Source organism: Phoxinus phoxinus (assembly GCF_949152265.1).
Source record: "Phoxinus phoxinus genome assembly, chromosome: 2".
In the NCBI taxonomy this organism is placed as follows: Eukaryota; Metazoa; Chordata; class Actinopteri; order Cypriniformes; family Leuciscidae; genus Phoxinus; species Phoxinus phoxinus.
In genome coordinates, this window is record NC_136877.1 from 28,013,625 (window position 1) to 28,033,233 (window position 19,609).

General features: G+C 37.7%; 1 protein-coding gene across 4 annotated transcripts in view; it reads right to left on the minus strand.

Moving 5' to 3' along the window:
• The window catches only part of lmbr1 (limb development membrane protein 1), a 40,178-nt gene extending 21,207 nt beyond the window's left edge, over positions 1-18,971 (minus strand). For 3 of the 4 annotated variants that reach the window (XR_013796678.1, XM_079604881.1, XM_079604882.1), the window contains exons 1-9: positions 18,541-18,823; positions 13,577-13,649; positions 10,498-10,537; positions 10,020-10,159; positions 9,365-9,468; positions 1,880-2,006; positions 1,717-1,785; positions 788-852; positions 218-290 (exon numbers count right to left, since the gene is read on the minus strand). Coding sequence is in view for 3 of the 4 variants with exons in the window: in XM_079604881.1 (XP_079461007.1) it covers positions 218-290; positions 788-852; positions 1,717-1,785; positions 1,880-2,006; positions 9,365-9,468; positions 10,020-10,159; positions 10,498-10,537; positions 13,577-13,649; positions 18,541-18,603 (754 nt within the window). In the remaining variant the exon portion in view is untranslated. Of the gene's footprint in view, positions 1-217; positions 291-787; positions 853-1,716; positions 1,786-1,879; positions 2,007-9,364; positions 9,469-10,019; positions 10,160-10,497; positions 10,538-13,576; positions 13,650-18,540 lie in introns of all 4 variants that reach the window. The other variant, XM_079604880.1, reaches the window with a different exon arrangement.
• Positions 18,972-19,609: the final 638 nt, after the last annotated feature.

Below are 19,609 nucleotides of genomic sequence, written 5' to 3' on the forward strand. Positions count from 1 at the left end.
TATTTAAGGATTAATATGTCAGATCTGTCATTTGGGTGGCATGGTGGCTCAATCCCAACCGGACAGTAGCTGGTTGACCAGGCTGAGCCATGAAACATGACCATTGTGTTTTTAGCAATGCATTTATCCCCAGGTTACTCCAGAGAGTCTACCCCTGTAATAAGTGCAAGATTATATAATGCATTTGCCCCATCATACAAAAAACAAACACGCTTACCATTGAGTCTACGCTCCAGGGCCTCTTCCTGCAGCTGTATACAATAAATCTGTTCATCCAGATCCTCTAAAATCTACACAGAGAAAGAGAGGGAGTGTGTGAGGGACAATGATAGAATGTATCTTCACACACACACACACACACACAAGCTTTCATTTCTATCCTTGTGAGGACATTCCATAGGCGTAATGGTTTTTATACTGTACAAACTGTATATTCTATCCCCTTACACTGCCCCTATCCCTAAACCTACCCATCACAGGAGACATTCTGCATTTTTACATTTTCAAAAATATATAATTTAGTATGTTTATTAACCCATTCCCCTCATGGGGACCGCTGGCTGGTCCCCACAATGGAGGTGATTTCAGGTTTTACTATCCTTGTGGGCACATTCGGTTCCCACAATGTTTTTTAAGCTATTTGAATTATGAGGACTCCTGAAATGTCATCATAAACCACATTTAAGTTGTAATACCAGTGTAATACACATGTCATTATACAAATTTGTGTCCTCATAAATCACATAAACAAGAGCACACACACACACACACACACACACAAACTTACTGTGGGTTTGACTAGTAACTGGCCCATCACTGTGAACATGCGTGACATTCCCACTGGAGTACACACTGATGAGATGAGACAAGAAGCTGCTTAAAACCACATACACACATGCTCATTTATGCTTTTCTAAGGCAAGAGTATGAATGCAACCTTTAAACTAAAGAGTTCAAGTTTATGTAACTACTGTTACAGTGGGTGAAACAAGTGAAAATGGCATTTTGAGTGACATCAGGGGTGGGCGATATAACTAAAAATATATTTTCTTGATCATTTTCAACCTTGTATGCCATTTTGACACATTAGCTCTGGAAAAAAAAAAACATACTTTTAAAATAATTTCAATGAGAGGACCCATTTTAACCAAACAGACACTTTCGATATTCAGAAGATTCAACATGCTCAAAGTATTAGAATAAAAGTATTTTCCACACTGTTTTTCACTAAATGAACACATTGAATTGTATGCACCAATATAACAATACATTAGGAACAAAACATTTACCTACATACTTACTAAAACATTTTAAATGCCACATGAATGGCTAAAAATCAATCGCCTCGTTCACAGTGTTGCTTACATTTTATATCGCCAGCAAAATCATGAACATATCATAAACATTCAAAATATCACCCTGCCCTAATGCACAATCACAATAACTGCCTGCGTATTTATTCTCTTCCCGTATAGTATTCTCCCATAGCAAACTGCAGCAAAGTCTTTCTGTCATATTTGTCATAACTGCCAGTCACAGCTAATTATGTTACATTAGGTTAAACTTTAGAAGAAAGTTTACAACATTCAATCTACAACTTGTCACTGTTCAGACAGTGCTTAATTTTCCTTACAAGGTCTATACACTGCTCTGCACTAGAAGTTACGGTGGCCAATAAGGGCTAAATGCGGAAGCGATGGTTTCCTGTGAACTTACTAAGCAGCAATAGGCCACCCATCAGAGAGATGCAGGAGTAGAGGTACGGCAGATAAAACTCCCATAAGTCTAGAATGAGAGAATAAGACCGGCACAGTAAACCACAGATCAATACATATCTGATTACATCACATGCATGCAGGAGGAGGGTTAAAAGTGATACCGTAGAGCGATTCCATACTGGCTGCATCATTGTCGATGAGAGCGGACGCCACCCATACAATGCCCAGGATGAGGAGACCCAGCAGAAAGAGCATGACAAATGTCTCCAGCACTCGAGCCTTTATGCCCTGAAACCAACAAACACCCTCTTTAATGATTTCAAGTTTACTTACTGTAGCCAAGAGTGATTCAGAAACACACACACAGATCAGCAGGTGTAAATGAGGCTCTAATTGGAAATTTGGCTGTGGAAGCCCCGGGACTTCCCTATAACACTGCCTCAATGTCAAGCCCCCTTCCTAACATAAACACACACACAACAATAGGTCACAACACACACAAAGAAACGAATGACCTTCCTCCCTCTCATTCACTGACACGCACACTTATATGAACTGTTATTAACATGTCCGGTCGGAGTTTGCGGCTGAAATGAAAAAGGTGGCTACTACTGTCTGAGATTAACTCCAGAGGCTCATCTGGAAACTATTAGGAGTTTTTTCTGGGTCAGTAAGTTCCTGATGTGTGGCATTTAACTCCACTCCTGATTTGATTCGTTTCCACAGAACCTAGATATTGATGTTATAGCACGATTGTAAACCGCAAGATTGTGACAAGTCCGATCTCCACTATGCAGAAAACACGCACATAAACTACCGTGCAACAGTTTGGGGTCAGTACGATTTTTTTAAACAAATTGGTAACACTTTACAATAAGGTTCCATTTGTTAACATTAATTAACTCCATCAGTTAACATGAACTAACAATATTAAATACTTCTAAAGCATTTATTCATCTTCGTTTATGTTAATTTCAACATTTAATAATAAATTATTAAAATCAAAAGTTGCATCTGGTAATATGGACCTGAGCTAAAATGAACGAACAATCAACAGTTGTATTTTTATTGACTAATTAATACTGTAATATTGTTAGTTAATATTAGTTAATGCATTAACTAATGCAACCTTATTGTCAGGCAAACTTTCATTATAATGTTTGATCAATGTAAAGAATTTGTATTTTGCTACAAAAAAAAAAATCTCTAAAACTCTGTTTTTAAAGAATCCTAAAAAGTATCACGGTTAAAAAAAAGAAAGAAAAAAGGGCTGCACGATTAATAATATTTTAATCGTGATCATTTATCCTTCTCTCAATTAATTAAAAATATTCATCGCAATATTTGCCCCACTGATTATTTGTCCTTAAAACGTTTTTTTATTTTATTTATTTTTTTACTTATTTATTATTTGCATTGGTAATAAGCCTCCGCTATCTTTCCTGCTTGAGGTTGTCAGATTTCAAGATAATAAATCCCCTAAATAGGTATTTTCTGCCCAGTGTTTACTTCTCAATCTGGCAACAAATCTGTGCATATCTCTGCGCAACAAAAAAGCAATGATGATCTGACAACACTGACAAACATGCATGTTGGAGTTAAGCGATGTTCATTGTGAAATTCTGTTCCAATGAAAGTGTCATACAGCCAGTTTGTGTTCCTTCACGAGGCAGCGTGCAGTTTGCTGCTACTAAATCTGCGAGCGAACAGTCTCTGTGACCCTCTGTAATAAATTCAAACATGATTCTTGACCATATTGTTTGCGATCATGGTTGGTGAATAAATGTGGTCCGTGCAACCTCTGTGCTACAATACAATTTTTTTTTTTAACATAATTAGGAATTATTTAAATAAATATTAGGAATTTCACATTTTCATGTTTACCAGTTTTCATAATGTATTGAAACCTACATTTTTTTTTCCTGTGTGATGAAGCCATCATAATTGTTTAAATGAAGTCCATGTGCTATTACCCCTTTAGACTGTGTGTGTGTGTGTGTGTGTATGTATATATATATATATATATATATATATATATATATATATATATATATATTCCAAATGAGAATAATTGTGATTAATAATCACGATTATAATCGGAGCAAAATAATCATGATTATCAGTTTAACCATTATCGTGAAGCCCTACAAGCAAGTACGTGCAACATTAATAAGCAGTCATTTAATGCAGTAATTACACATCTGACTGAACCCATTAGGATTATTTCCCTTCACCTTAAACCCAACTGGCCCTTCTATACTTTTTCAAGTGTCTACATTCCCTGCATCCTTGATGCAAGCCTGTCTCAGTCTCTGTCCGTGAGGCACTTTATGTATGTGCAGTAGTTAACAGCTTTTCTTGATATTAAGAGAATCTAGAGCACCTCCAAGTGACTTCCTGATGAACAACATCTGCCTCATATCAGTCACCCCTCGAATGGATTTTGAACCTTTTATATTTGAACTGTGAATGAATGCGTCAGTGTCAATAAATAACTGAAAATCTGCACACACAAATGCTTTTGGTGATGTCACATGGCTATTTTTCTAAAGTTACTTGTATTTAGAACAAGAAAACATATAGGCAAGAAAATAGTTTTAAAAGTGAAGCGTACCATTCTGGTATCTAAGAAGCAGAGAGAGAGACACACGTGGCAGAGAAGCCAGAGAAGGGTTGAGCTCTTCTACTCTTGCCCATCTAAATGTGAGCTCTGCTTAATATAGTAACTCTAAAATATTCAGCATCTAGTCCTTACACACACACAATCTCACTCTTTCACATACACACACTGCAGTATACTCTATTCGGGCCGCTGCTACCAGGTTGACTTCCAAGAAGTGTGTGTGTGTGTGTGTGTGTGTGTGTGTGAGAGAGAGAGAGAGAGAGACAAGGGGAGAGATATAAATAGATGGAAATGCAAATGTTTGCATTTATGCATGTTTTGTTGGTCTGAGTCTCCTAAGAGGGCTCTCCCTGACCTTACACACCCTCAGTCAGCGTCAGGGTCACAAACTGCTCTATCTCTTTCATTCCCAAAATGACTGTCTGTGTAACAAGCATAAATGGAAAGCTACAAAATGCTTAATTTCACAAGGTCTCAAATCTTGACAGAGAGAGATCACAAAGAAAAAAGGAGAAGAGAAGAACCTCTACGAAGTTAGACAAAATTCTTAAAACAGATCTGACCTTGCAAAACAGACACGTTCACAAACATGCAGTGTTTTCCCTGTCTACTACGATTTCCCCTCCGTGAACTACTAACTCTCATCAATAAAGGCTTAGCATGAACAGTAGTCATTACCTTCTCTTTAAGCCTGCTACAGCGAGAGCAGTGTCAGAGACACAAAACAGAGCGCAGAACACGCAGGGGACATGAATCACTGTATATCAACACACACACAGGCCATTGATGTGCCATTCTGACTAATACATTAGAAGCCCGTCAAAATGACGAGAAAACAGGATATATGACTTGAGGAAGGCACTTCAGTACTTTTGAAGTTTGTGGGTGTGTTTTATTTTCTTTTTATCCCTCTTTCTACAGTGTCACCATCTTTTTCTTGTTAGCATGAGGTGTCTAACAAATAAGACCTTTGAGAACGGCTTCTGAACTAATCTGGGGTTTGTCAAAAACACAAACAGCAAGATGTTAAAAGCCAAGAAAATGTTTAAGAGTGATAAAAATCAGAAATGAATAGAAAAGGGAAGCAGGCAATAATTGTTCAGTGTGTTGTTCAAACACACGTCGAGGCATCTAGTGTAATAGAGCCAAACTATTGCACAAACAGTGCTGATGGTAGTGAACAGTCAACACACATTCATTTGCATTCAAGTAAACCTCACGCTTTCTAAGGTTTGACTATGGAGGATATTATCCAATCGAGTGTCGCGCTTTTTCCCGTCAAAATAGAGAAACTCATATGTTGTCATAGAAACGGGTATAGAATGGGGCGCAGGCAGAGTAAATACACAGTGTCATGGCCTTAGCAAGCAAAGCCTGGGAGCGAGAATCACATCTCAAAAATAAATATCAGTCCTATTGTGGACAGACTACAAAGGAAGACAGACACACACACACACACACACACACACACACACACACACACACACACACACACACACACACACGATTTGTAAGGAGTCAGTTAAGTTAGAGTCCTTTCGCATAGTGATAACCAATAGATTTTACTAGTCCTATCCCCAGGTGCATCGTAGAGAGTTAGGAGGCCATAAGTACCTCCTCATAGGTTTTTTTTTTATGTGATACTGACTGAGGCATCCGGTTCATGCTTACTGAAATCATAATCCTGCCATCTGTTGTACATGATCAGAACTGCAGGCATCTTACAATCCAAAGCACCCTTATAATGACTGCGACAGACTGCGATTTCGGCAATCCTACAAAATCATTACAAATTACAATGTACGACATAGATCTAATAAAATTGGGTACGACATGCATGTAGACTGTACGATGATGACACCTATTGAATCGTAGGCTACGACGCAAGTTAGTATAGAATAATAAAATGTCATCAGCATGCTCTACTGGTAAACAAATAGAGCAAGATTAATCACACTTTGGCTATTGTGGTAGCTGTGGTATATGCGCTGAAAAAAAGGGAAGCGAATGAGGAGAATATGGATGAGTTCATGGCTATGGAAAAGAGGTGAAAATAGTAGTATTAAGTTTTAGCGCCATGTCACGTTGATCAATATGCCATTTCATGTTGCATTTTTATTGGCTAGTCAGTGGACGCAAGTCGTAGCAGCAAACACACTGGGCCTCATTTACGAAACGAACGTATGACAGAAAACTGGGCGTACGGTCATTTCCACACAAAACTTGGCATTTAGGGACGTGAGCGAGGCTAGGATCAAATCTCATGTCAGGTCTCAGCTCGTGCACGCAGGTTTTTGAGTTAGTGTGAACTTGCGTGCAGCATAGTAAATCTGCAGGAGACATGTTATGAGAGCATTTTGACTGACAACTGAAGCTTATTAGTCGATCATTAAACGTTAAGATTAGATTCAATTAGATTACATGGCTGTCTGTGACCCATTTCAAATTCCACAAATAGGGTTTAGCTTTACATGCACAAATAGCAGCATAAACAACAGAACATGAGGATTCTCACATCGTCACATCACACACCAGCAGCCCTTGTTTGAACGGAGAAAACGGAGTAAAATTAAGTAAAAGGAATAAAATAAATAGGACAACATGAAATATATTTAACTTAAATAATTAACAGATTAACAAAAGAAAAAACTGTGACGCTTGTTTTCGTGACACTCTAGCACATTGTATTTGTTTCTTTAGATCTTTTTATTTGATTAAATCCAACTGATCGCGCAGGCGCCTCACACGCACACACAACATATATTCTAGCGTTAGCTTGACATTTCAGCCATTCATCATCAAACTAAAATGCAGTCAACCAAACATAAAAGTTAAACTGCTTAGTGCCCAGTGCCCAACCAAACACATTTTTGCGCATGTGAAGGATGCCGTTTTACGCGGATTCTAGATTACAAAGCCCTGTTTAGTTACATGATGAATAACAGTTTAGCAACCAAATGTTTCATGGCAAATATGGAAACATTTGGACACTTGCCCAATGAGAGCGGTGAGCCCAATGCTTTTCAGTTTCCCTTTAAATAAATTCATTTTGGCTTGACGACGTATGTTGTTTATAATGAATGGCATTATTAATCTGATCAATACATAACTTTAAAGCTACTTATTTTTCATCCTTGTACTTTTCTGAATACCGTTAAATTTAAAGGATTTGTTGTGGAGGGAACTACAATAGGGCTACATGTTTATAATGTTTGTAAATGTTTCTTTTTACTTACCGGTATTTAATATCCATTTAAATTCATGTAATTGTTTGCTGTTACAAGGTTAATGGGTGTTTTTGGAGTAAAAACTATTTCTCTTACATTAGATTACTTCCTCTTCTTGGCCGGGTTGTTTACTCACGTGAACCCTGTCGTAAGATGATTTCTGTGCTCGGATCTTGCACTTGTTTCTACATTAAGTTGATAAATGAGGCGATAAATGAGATGATCATACTAAATTTCTGACACTGTCAGCAAATGATCGCAGGCTATCTTTGGTCACAAGAACCTTTCTCACTGTACAACGTAGAACCACGATTTAGGATCCACGACCACAGAAATCACGATTGGCCATATTTCGTCTGGGACAGTCCAAAATCGCACATTGTGTACTGGGAATAAAGCTTTTGACAAATATATTATTCATATGAGGGTTGAATAATTAAGTTTTTAATGTTTTTGAAAGAAGTCTGTTATGCTAAAAAAAGAGAAAATACTCAGCAATGGTGTTGATTTATGAATTTGCACATGGTTTGTCTTAAAGCATAGTGAAAACACCACATACACATATAAACAACATTAAAAACTTTAAGTTATAACAAAAGAGCGGTTTAAAATTTTATTATTCTACAATATTACTGTTAATTATATTTTTGATCAAATAAATGCAGAATTGGTGAGCAGATGAGACTTCTTCAAAAAGCATTAAAAAACTCTTAATCATTTCAAACTTTTGACTGGCAGTCAGAAAGTGGACATAGAGAAAAACAGTCCAGTCACACACACCTTTCTCCTCCACAGATATAGTTGGTTTTGTTTATTACATTTGATGAAGTACTAATACAAACACTGGCCCATAAAACGCACCAGCTACAGCTCACACAAGCTTTTAACAAACTACCCAGTTTCATTTCCTCCAGTTACTGAATGTAACTTGCCATATATACGTCCCCGTTTAACCATCTAACATGGAGACTGGCACAAGCAGGCCATTTGACTTTATACTTAAAAAGAAAACATGAAATCTTGATTTTATGGGCTTCTGCAGTTGACGACTTAACCCTTCCCTGTCCCAGCAGGGGGCTTTCATACAAGCGGCAGTTTCTGATCATTTCCTCTCTTTTTGCTACACGTGCGCACATACATACTCTCCACTGGTCATTCCGAGACGTGTAGGCCAACATAAAGCAGTGCTTCCCTTTCTCCTGTGTTTCTGGTTGATCAATGGCCAGAAACAGCCATGGTGCAAACGAGACAAAATGAAGCAGTACGCCTTGCTCCCGTACAAATGAGTGCAGCCCTCATAAACTACAGTAGCAACTAATCTTTATGTAGCTTTGCCAGAAGGGACATAAACCAGGAGCGACTTCAAACTGTGATGAGAGTAAGACAGAGGGCAACGTGATGCATTCCCTCCCACCCTTTCATTTTTATCTGCACGCTCTATTGTGACGGTGTGTGTTTGCTGGTTTACGGTCTCTATGAGCACCGGTGACAGCCCTTCTTTGAGTGACTAATAACATAAGGTTGAATGAGCTGGAGAAATAAGACCGCGCTGCTTTTGAACTTTTATCTTTTTAGGGTGGGGGAGTGGCTGAAATTAAAATGGTCACACATAAAACCGTGTGTGTGTGTGTTTGGGTAAGCGAGGGTGAGTAAGTGCACAAACTTGGGTGTGCTGGGAGTATTGGTTTGTACAAATGTGTAAAAATATCTTTAGTATCTTATGTGTCCTTGGCCATTGTATATAAACACAAAGCCTTAAGCTTGGAGAACAAACACAAACACACATTACCACATACCTTTTTTGAACCAGCAAAGCCCTCAGACTCCAGGAAGAAATAGGCAAAAGGCATCAGCACAAAGAGACAGAGATTTGAGAAGAGGGACACCAGGTTCCACAGGCCTGAACAAAGAGAAATCTGTTCATTCAACTTTTAGTTCAGCTAACTAACCTGATCAATATCATTTTATATAATAACAGCATTTGGAAAACATCCCCCCATCCCTTGTTCAGTAAATATTAGGCTATGTCTAATTTGATTGTGCTTTTAGTTTAACACTTTTTGCCGTGTTTAAATCCATCCCACAGATTTCCCCTTTTCAAAATGCAATGAAAAAAATTAAAAAGTTCAAAAAGCCCCAAATGTTCTCATCATGTGAAACAACCCAAAAACTGCACAGAGAAACCATCCACAATATAATAACAAAGACATATGACACCCCCTTGTGGCCATGGCTGAAACTAAGGAGAAAAATACTTCAGCTGTAATAAAATGACTATAAATGGGAGAAGTATGGACTCAACAAAATGATATACCGGTACTCTAAATATTTTCCAGTGCACATTTAATTTCCACAACGATCTGTGAAAGTCACCTAATGCATGACAGACGAAAAGGAAACATACTTATGTAGGCATATGTAAAAATACAGTGAAAACGGCGTGATACTGACCATGAATGAGTGATCCATTGAGCCATTGTATATAGTAGTTTTTTGGAAGGGACAGCAGGATCTCATAACTGATTATAGAAAATGGTAAGAGGAGGACAGCCCCTCCAGACACTGCCAATGTGAATGTACACAGGTACATACTGAGAGAGAGAGAGAGAGAGAGAGAGAGAGAGAGAGAGAGAGAAAGAGAAAGAGAAAGAGAAAGAGAAAGAGAAAGAGAGAGGAGAGAGAGAGGACAAAAACATTTTATGCATTATTATATTAATTAAATTAACCATTTACATCAGTTTTAACTTCACATTTAAGATCATATTTAATAATATGGTGCTACATGAGGAAAACAAGTGTCTACAGCTCAAAGTACAGTGGAACATCTAATATATATTTTTTTATTAAACTAAAGTTTCATTGATATTAATATAACTGGATCCTGTTAGAGTACCATAAAAAAATTGGCACTTATTATTATTGTACTCACGATATTCTGTTGACAATGGCATCTTCATCTTCCTGGTCATCTGCGAGGCATAACCACAGATGCAAACTCATTAGTTTTGCAGTTTTTAATTTCTAATAAAGGTTATGTTCCTCTAGTTCTTTAGAGCTATGATGCTCTGACAATCTTTATCAATGAAACAAATGTCAACCAGCTGTTTTATAATCTAGTGTAAAGTTCTTTCCTGTGACCTTGCGACACAAATAGCTCTAGCTACAGAGGTCACACAGAGACGTGACAGATGGTTTAATATGTCTAAAGCATGATCTCTCTTCATTTGACTGAAAGCTACATGAAAACTGGTTAATCATAAATCACAAACATGTGAATAAACCTTTACAATTAATCAGCCAGATGGAGGCTGTCAAGAATCAAAGCAGGTTAGAGAGTAAGGGGCAGAGGAACAGATTGAAAAATGGCAACAAAAGAAGAAAGAAAGAAAAGAAAAGGGGAAGAGAGATGGACAAAAAGCATAGAACAGCATCACTAAATAGAGTGGTCCAGGTATGACGTCAGAAGCCGGAAGTCTAATTTGTTGCTGTTCCCAGGTTCATACCAGCACCGCCTCTATATTCAGACTCCTTGAAAACCTCTACATGAGGCCTGGGGTCATTTGGCTTTAAAGTCACGCTTCACAACAGCATCTAAGCTCATCTGTTCATTTATCACGACACGAACAGCCGAGTTTTTGTTGTGATTGACGCTTTCCACAAGGGTTAGCTGATGTTACATATGCTACTTTTAAATGGGAAGACGTGACCTTCTCAAGAACTCATATCTGTTTGTGTCAGGAATGAAAGGTTGGAAGTGGCAGCTTTTGTGTTATGGAGTTGGATGATACTCAAGGGAATGTGCATACATTAAAACATGTAAGGCGTTGCATTATGGAGTTATAGAAGGTGTAAACCCCTTAAAAGTGTGCAAGCAAGGAATCAAATTGTTGTTTTGTCATCTAGGAATTTCATCTAAATCTGAAGAACTCACATGTAGGGTTGGATACCGACCGAATTACATCGGTACTACCAAGTACCGTTTCACGTTAGCCAAATTTCGGTAGTTCGGTAGACACAGACACACAGACACACAGACACACAGACACACAGACACACAGACACACAGACACAGACACAGACACACAGACACACAGACACAGACACACACACAGACACACACACAGACAGACACACACACAGACACACACACAGACACACACACACACACACACACACACAGACACACAGACACACACACACACACACACACACACACACACAGACACACACAAAGACACACACAGACACACACACAGACACACACAGACACACACACAGACACACACAGACACACACACAGACACACAGACACAGACACAGACACACAGACACACACACAGACACACACAGACACACACACAGACACACACACACACACACACACACAGACACACACACACACACACACACACACACAGACACACACACAGACACACACACACACACACACAGACAGACACACACACAGACAGACACACACACACACACACACAGACACAGACACACAGACACACAGACACAGAGACACAGAGACACACAGACACAGACACACAGACACACACACAGACACACACACAGACAGACACACACAGACACACACACAGACACACACACACACACACACACACACACACACACACAGACACACACACAGACACACACAGACACACACACAGACACACACAGACACACACACAGACACACAGACACACAGACACACACACAGACACACACACAGACACACACACACACAGACACAGACACACACACACACACACACACACACAGACACACAGACACACACACAGACAGACACACACACACAGACACACACACACACACAGACACACAGACACACAGACACAGAGACACACAGACACACAGACACACAGACACAGACACAGACACACAGACACAGACACACACACAGACACACACACACACACAGACACACACACAGACAGACACACACAGACACACAGACACACACACAGACACACACACACACACACAGACACACACACACACACACACACACACACAGACACACACAGACACACACACAGACACACACACAGACACACACACAGACACACACACACACACACACACACACACAGACAGACACACACACAGACACACACACACACACTGTTTTTCAGACTCTGCAGTCACTATATGAGGACATGAATGCATTTCCAGAGCCGCTCTGACAGTCACTGTAGTTCATCAGCATTTTATAGTTTAATTTAAGAAAAACTATCGTTATATCATTAACACACGGAAACTCAAAGGTCTTCACCACAACCTGTCAAAATAAAAGTTCGGTTTAACTTGATAATATATTACTGTTGTACAGTAGAATTGAGATATCTCACTTTAATAATACAACTTTTATTATTAAATACTAACACTAATAATAATAAATTATCCAAAAATTATTTTATAAGGAATAAACACATTTTTTCTTCTATGTTGTAATTTTAACAGTAGAAAGCTCAGTTGTGCCGCATGTTTGACAAAAAAGTTACGTTTTTTTGTCAAAAGAAAAAAACTCGATTAAATTATTAATTTAAAAGATCGATTAAATTAATGTTTTGATTTGATTACTAGAAAATTCACAACACAGAATTTTTTTATTTTTTTTTATTACTAAAATGACCAAGGTAGCTCTGGCATAATGTCAATAACACTTCGACAAGTGACTTAGTTTCTTTACAGTTATTGAGGTAAACATGCCTAAATGACCGAATAAAGGATACCGGCACCGAATTTCAGGTACCAGTACTGGTAACTGTTAAAATGTGAATGGTACCCAACCCTACTCACAGGACATCATCAACCTGTGAGAGTCAAATATATGACTGGAAAACTTATCTACAACATCAAAGATCTCAAAAGTAAAAACCTGTATTTATTCATAGTAGATATTATAAATACAATTGCATGAGTATGGTGCAACAGTTTGATCAGTAACAACAATTGGATTAGTCTAGTCATATACTTACCACTTTTCCACTTGTAGCGGGAGATGACGCAGTACGACACAATGTATAGTACTGCAAACAGGAGGAAGCAGACCTAGAAAAAGATGAAGGAGATGAATGAGTTTACAAACACTGAAGTTCTGCGAGGGTTTAACTTTTCACATTGTAAACTTTACATTTAAGGCCCGTTTAACTAAAAGGTAGTAGTAGTACCTAACTGAAATTCAGTGGTCTAGAACATTTAACCTTAGACAGATTGTGTGTGCTGTGTGTGTCCTGAATGGATTAGAGCTGCACAATTAATCATTAAAAGATCGCAATATTGATTCAAACTCCCACGCAGTCTAATTCCTAAATGATTCAGCCATGTCTAAATCTTTGACAAGTACGATCACAGCGAACACCAAAAGTCTGTGTCGGGGCTGCCACTGAGCCAGAGAGCAGTTGTCATGTATACTGTAGGTATGAAACAGCTTCACAAACTGTCTTTTCAACCACCACAGTATCATTTCTGTTACAATCATTTTTATCACCGAAGTAGTGGGATAAAAGTTTTAGTTTGGAACACTACTGTTTAACAGTAGCGATCGACTACATCATCACACCAGAAGGTGGTGACAAGTAAAAGATTGTTTAAAAAAAAAAAGAAATTCTGATTGAGTCATTAATTCAAACCGATTTATTAAAAATTCTGATTAAATACTTTTTAAATAGACTGCAGCAATGTTGTCAGAACGTCTGGTAATTTGTTTGTATTTAGTTGTCAATACAGAATCGTGGGTAAATCTCTATTTTAAACACACACACAAAAAATGTATCCTCAATTTATCCAGAATTGCGCAGCTCTAATTCCCAACATAATTCAATGCTGTACAAGTCTTGCCTGTATCAAAAAAAAAATATGTCCAGCCAAGCAAGAGCCCAATTAAATGATAAAGTATTACCTCTGTTTTATTCATCAAAAATATGCTATATCTGTAATCTTTAGAGCTGTAGCTATGTGGTATGGCAAGAATCAGCAGAGTGTCCAGGACACTGGGGTGTATTTTAGGAGGGACTGATGGATCTGCATATGTAAACATGCTGGTCAAGCGTGAATTTTTACTCATATTACACCTTGCTTAGCCTCACAGAACTACAGATCCCTAACTGAGGTCTGCATTACATACATGCAACTATGCACACACATTAGGAGCAGAGTAGTGAGTGGTGTCCACACACACACACTGCAAACTGAATCCCCCCACACACACACACACTGTGCGGTGCCCAGGGAGCGACTGAGGGTTAGGTGCCTTGCTCAAGGGCACCTCAGTTGGAATTGAAGGTGGAAGAGAAGAGATTGCTGTTCATTCACTCCCCCACCTACATTTTCCTGCCAGGTGTTGAGAATTGAAGCCGCAACATTCTGGTGACCGGTCTACGACTGCACCCAAAATATAATAAATGTCACAATAGGGAAGAAAAGACTGTCGCAATTTACCGACTTTAAACTTCTTCCAGGTGAACTTTCTCAGCAATAAAATATATTAAGTTGCTTTTGTTTTGATGAACAAATAACTGCTATTAAAGCATAAATAAAAGAATATGCTTGACAACCCTTCGCATAGTGAGACAATCTTAAACCTTAAAGGGATAGTTCACTTTAAAATTTAAATTCTGTCATCATTTACTCACCCTCAAGTTGTTTCAAACCTGTATTAATTCATTTATTCTGCTGAACACAAAGGAAGATATTTTGAAGAATGTCAGTAATCAAACAGTAGTCTGTACCCATTGACTTCCATAGTAGGAAAAAAAAATACTATGGAAGTCAATGGGTACAGTCTACTGTTTGATTACTGACATTCTTCAAAATATCTTTCTTTGTGTTCAGCAGAAGAAATAAATTAATACAGGTTTGAAACAACTTGAGGGTGAGTAAATGATGACAGAATTTTAATTTTAAAGTGAACTATCCCTTTAAAACTACAATGTCTAACACTGATTGGCAGTCTATTGAGGTACAAGCCAAAGAGGCCAATCTAAAACAATTATCATATTTAATGATGCTTACTAAGGAAAGTCCACAAATGATTATCCACCCAGAACAATCATGCAACAGCAAAGCAACATGCTACAATCTGGCTGGCTGCACCACAAAACAAAACAAAATTAAAGGGTTAGTTCACCCAAAAATGAAAATAATGTCATTAATGACTCACCCTCATGTCGTTCTAAGCCCGTAAGACCTCCGTTCATCTTCGGAACACAGTTTAAGATATTTTAGATTTAGTCCGAGAGATTTCTGTCCGTCCATTGAAACTGTATATACAGTATAGTGTCCGTGTCCATAAAGGTAATTTAAACATCATCAAAGTAGTCCATGTGACATCGGTGGGTTAGTTAGAAGTTTTTGAAGCATCGAAAATACTTTTTGGTCCAAAAATAACACAAAATAAGACTTTATTACGCATTGTATTCTCTCCCGGGTCTGTTGTGAATCCTTCACAGTTACGCTGATGGTGTAAGACGCTGATGACGTGTTATCTGGTGCGCCCGAGCTTCATTTATAGACTGAGGGAAACGCACGCTATAAAAGTGTCTCATCCGTGACATGCACATTTACGCACCATTAAAAAAATGATTTCCACGCAAACAATGTAGAATAGCTTGAATATAGCGTGCGTCTTCCTCAGACTGTAAACGAAGCTCGGGCGCACCAGATAACACGTCATCAGCGTCTTCCGTCAGCAGCGTCACTGCGGAGTCCTGAACGCAGATTGACAACAGACCCGGGAGAGAATACAATGCGTAATAAAGTCTTATTTTGTGTTATTTTTGGACCAAAAAGTATTTTCGATGCTTCAAAAACTTCTAACTAACCCACTGATGTCACATGGACTACTTTGATGATGTTTAAATTACCTTTATGGACACGGACAGTATACTGTATATACAGCTTCAATGGAGGGACAGAAATCTCTCGGACTAAATCTAAAATATCTTAAACTGTGTTCCGAAGATGAACGGAGGTCTTACGGGCTTAGAACGACATGAGGGTGAGTCATTAATGACATTATTTTCATTTTGGGTGAACTAACCCTTTAACATTTATATTTGTAATTATATTTTATAGTTTCTTTAAAAACATTTTTTTACAACACATGAATATACATTTTCAACAAGAGATACTCTGTGACTGCTAAACGTCATAAACGCTTTTGTTAGAAATAAAATGGCTTGCCATATGGAAAGCATAACTGATATGTCTAACTGATCCACCCAAGACTAGCCTATAACAAGTAACTCTCAGGTGTCCACACCAAGGACGATAGCTATAAAGATATAATTCTAAAAATTATTTTCAATATTAAAGAATAGCATGTTCACACCACAGCTATAATGATAACAGGACAGAGAAACGATATCGTTGGAATCACTTTCAGAATGATTTTATCCAGCTGATAAACGATAAAATCAAGAATCCATCCTGCTGTAAAGAGCTCGAGCACAAGCATTTAAAGTGTCTGACAAGCACACGCTTAGAATAAATAGAACGATATCATCCGCTGGTGTGGACGCTATTATAGTAATCTTTATAGTTATCGTTCTTGTGTGAATGGGGGATTTTATTCTTAAATTCTGCTTTTTTTTTAAAAAACTCTGAAGCTGAGATCTTCACAATCACCACTCTCAAAATCCTTGAATAATAAACAAAGTAGCCTACACGGACTGAATGAATGCATATTAAAAATATAAAAATATATAAAACTGTACACACAAAAGCTAGATAAAAACATGTAATTTAAAATCATAAATAAATAAAGGTTGGCTTTAGAAAATAAAGATTATTTGTGTGGTAAAGGTCAAAATATATCAAGATTATTGTATATTAGCAACGTCATCCGTGAATGACAGTCAAGAAACAGAACAGTTTAGAAACTACTAGGACATTATTATCACAACATCAAAAAAGAGCCAGAAAAACAGATATTTGTTAGAATAACTTATTGTAAGCAGCTGATAACAGCTATCTCACTTCTACACACCTTTAAGCAAAATTAATTTAGACACTGCACGTGCTTCTCCATTTTTCACTCTGAAGTTAGTGGTAAAATGTAAAGGTCAGTTAAGAAATGTACAGACAAATATGAAAATAAGATTAAAAAATGCAACAGTGAATAACACTTAATTTATAATCTTGCGCATATTTCATTGCTTCACTCTCTAAAGAATAACTTGATTCCCTGTTTTAAAGTGTGGATCAAGAACAACGTTGATTACTAAATCATTCTATTTTGCATTTTTCAACAGTTTTGCATTAGTTGTAAGGCAGAGACCGCAGCTGGGATCACACTAGAGTTTCCTGGCTGTTCTTACAAGTACAGACTGCAAAATGTGTTCAGTCATACATGCCAGTTAGCATTGACATATTAATTCGTGATATTTAATCACTTGCAGATCTTGAGAACAGGTTTGCTTACGGTGGAAGGAGATACACGTTACATCCTGACACCCAAAATAAATGCTGCAAAGCTTATATGTACACCAACAACAGTAAACAAGCTGTCAGTGCAGAACCGTTAGGATTACTCAACTGGTCTAACGTTAACTAACGTTACCAGGTCTACTCTAATTCTAGAAATGCAGGAATGCATGTCACAAAACCATAGCATTCATTATTGAGCATCATGCATACAATAACAGACTACAACGAATAACTTAACCACAGCTTTTGGCTTTGTTTAATAAATAAAATGCCACTGAAAGGGATCAATGAGCTCAATAATGTAGCTAACTAAAAGCTAACAGGCTAGCAAACTAGCCTACTGAACCTCACTCAAAGTCAGTAGATTTTCAACAGAGAAACTATCAAAAGTTTTAATTAGAGTACACAAATTTATATTTTCATTTCAAGAAATATACGCAATGGAGGCTAAATGCGATAAAGAACAACACGGTAGGCAGACACGGTCACTCTTCGTCAGTCTCTCTGTACTCACGATGTACTCGCGCACTTGGCTGTGGAAATTCTGCTCTCTGATCGTCACATCGTCTTCTTCCATTCTTCATATTGCAGAAACACATTCATTAGCAACACATTTTTGTGGCGAGTCCATTCACTGTAAGAGAAAGCGCATCTATGGGATAATCAGACCGCCCTGAGGAGAAGAGCTCGACCGACTGACAGGCAGTCAGAGATCCAGTCGCGTCTCAGCGCCAAATAAACGATCAAAACACAGTCAAAATATATTGCGTCATTATTCAGCGACACACGACAGGACCATAGACCACAGGGCTAGAGGGCGTATGTACATAGTTGCACAGCTGTCACTGAGAATAGACTTAAATTATTTTAAAGAATTACATATTTCAGCATTTGTTCCGCGTTGTTTTGGACACATCTGACGTTTCCTGTCGTACTACTGAGAGTATGTTTTTTCTCGCATGGCCAAACACATAACCACATATATCTGGGGTAAACATCCTGCAGGCTCCCAGTCTTGAGTCAATAATAGTAATATAATAATAATAATAATAATTGGTAACACTTAATTTCACAGTGTTCTTGCTAAACATGTTACATGTAGTTACTACAGGAAATTATGCATAAAAATAACACTCTGGTATTGTTAAATTTGGGGGTCACACTTGTGTTTTTCGCAGTTAAAAGTGACCGAACACCTGAAATGTAACTTTCTTTATTTTCAGTAAAATCAATGTTATATATTTTTGTTCAATAATATTTTTTATTTTGAGAGAATTTCATGGTACTAATGAATATTTATGCAATAATTATCATACATTTATCATTAAAATAAAATATATGTTGTATTACTTCTCAATTAAACCCATGCAATTAAAGCAGTATTTCATGTTAAAATATAGACCTTTGAAGGCAGATTAGTGCCATCTGGTGGGAGTAAAAAAAAAAGAGAAAGAAAAACATATGTAATTCCATGGTTTAAACACAAGATTCCTTCCTATATAGCCCTATATAAAATGATTATAAATTCTCTAGTTGTTTTTAGACATAAATACTTATTTTTATTAAGTTGTGGATTTGGATAT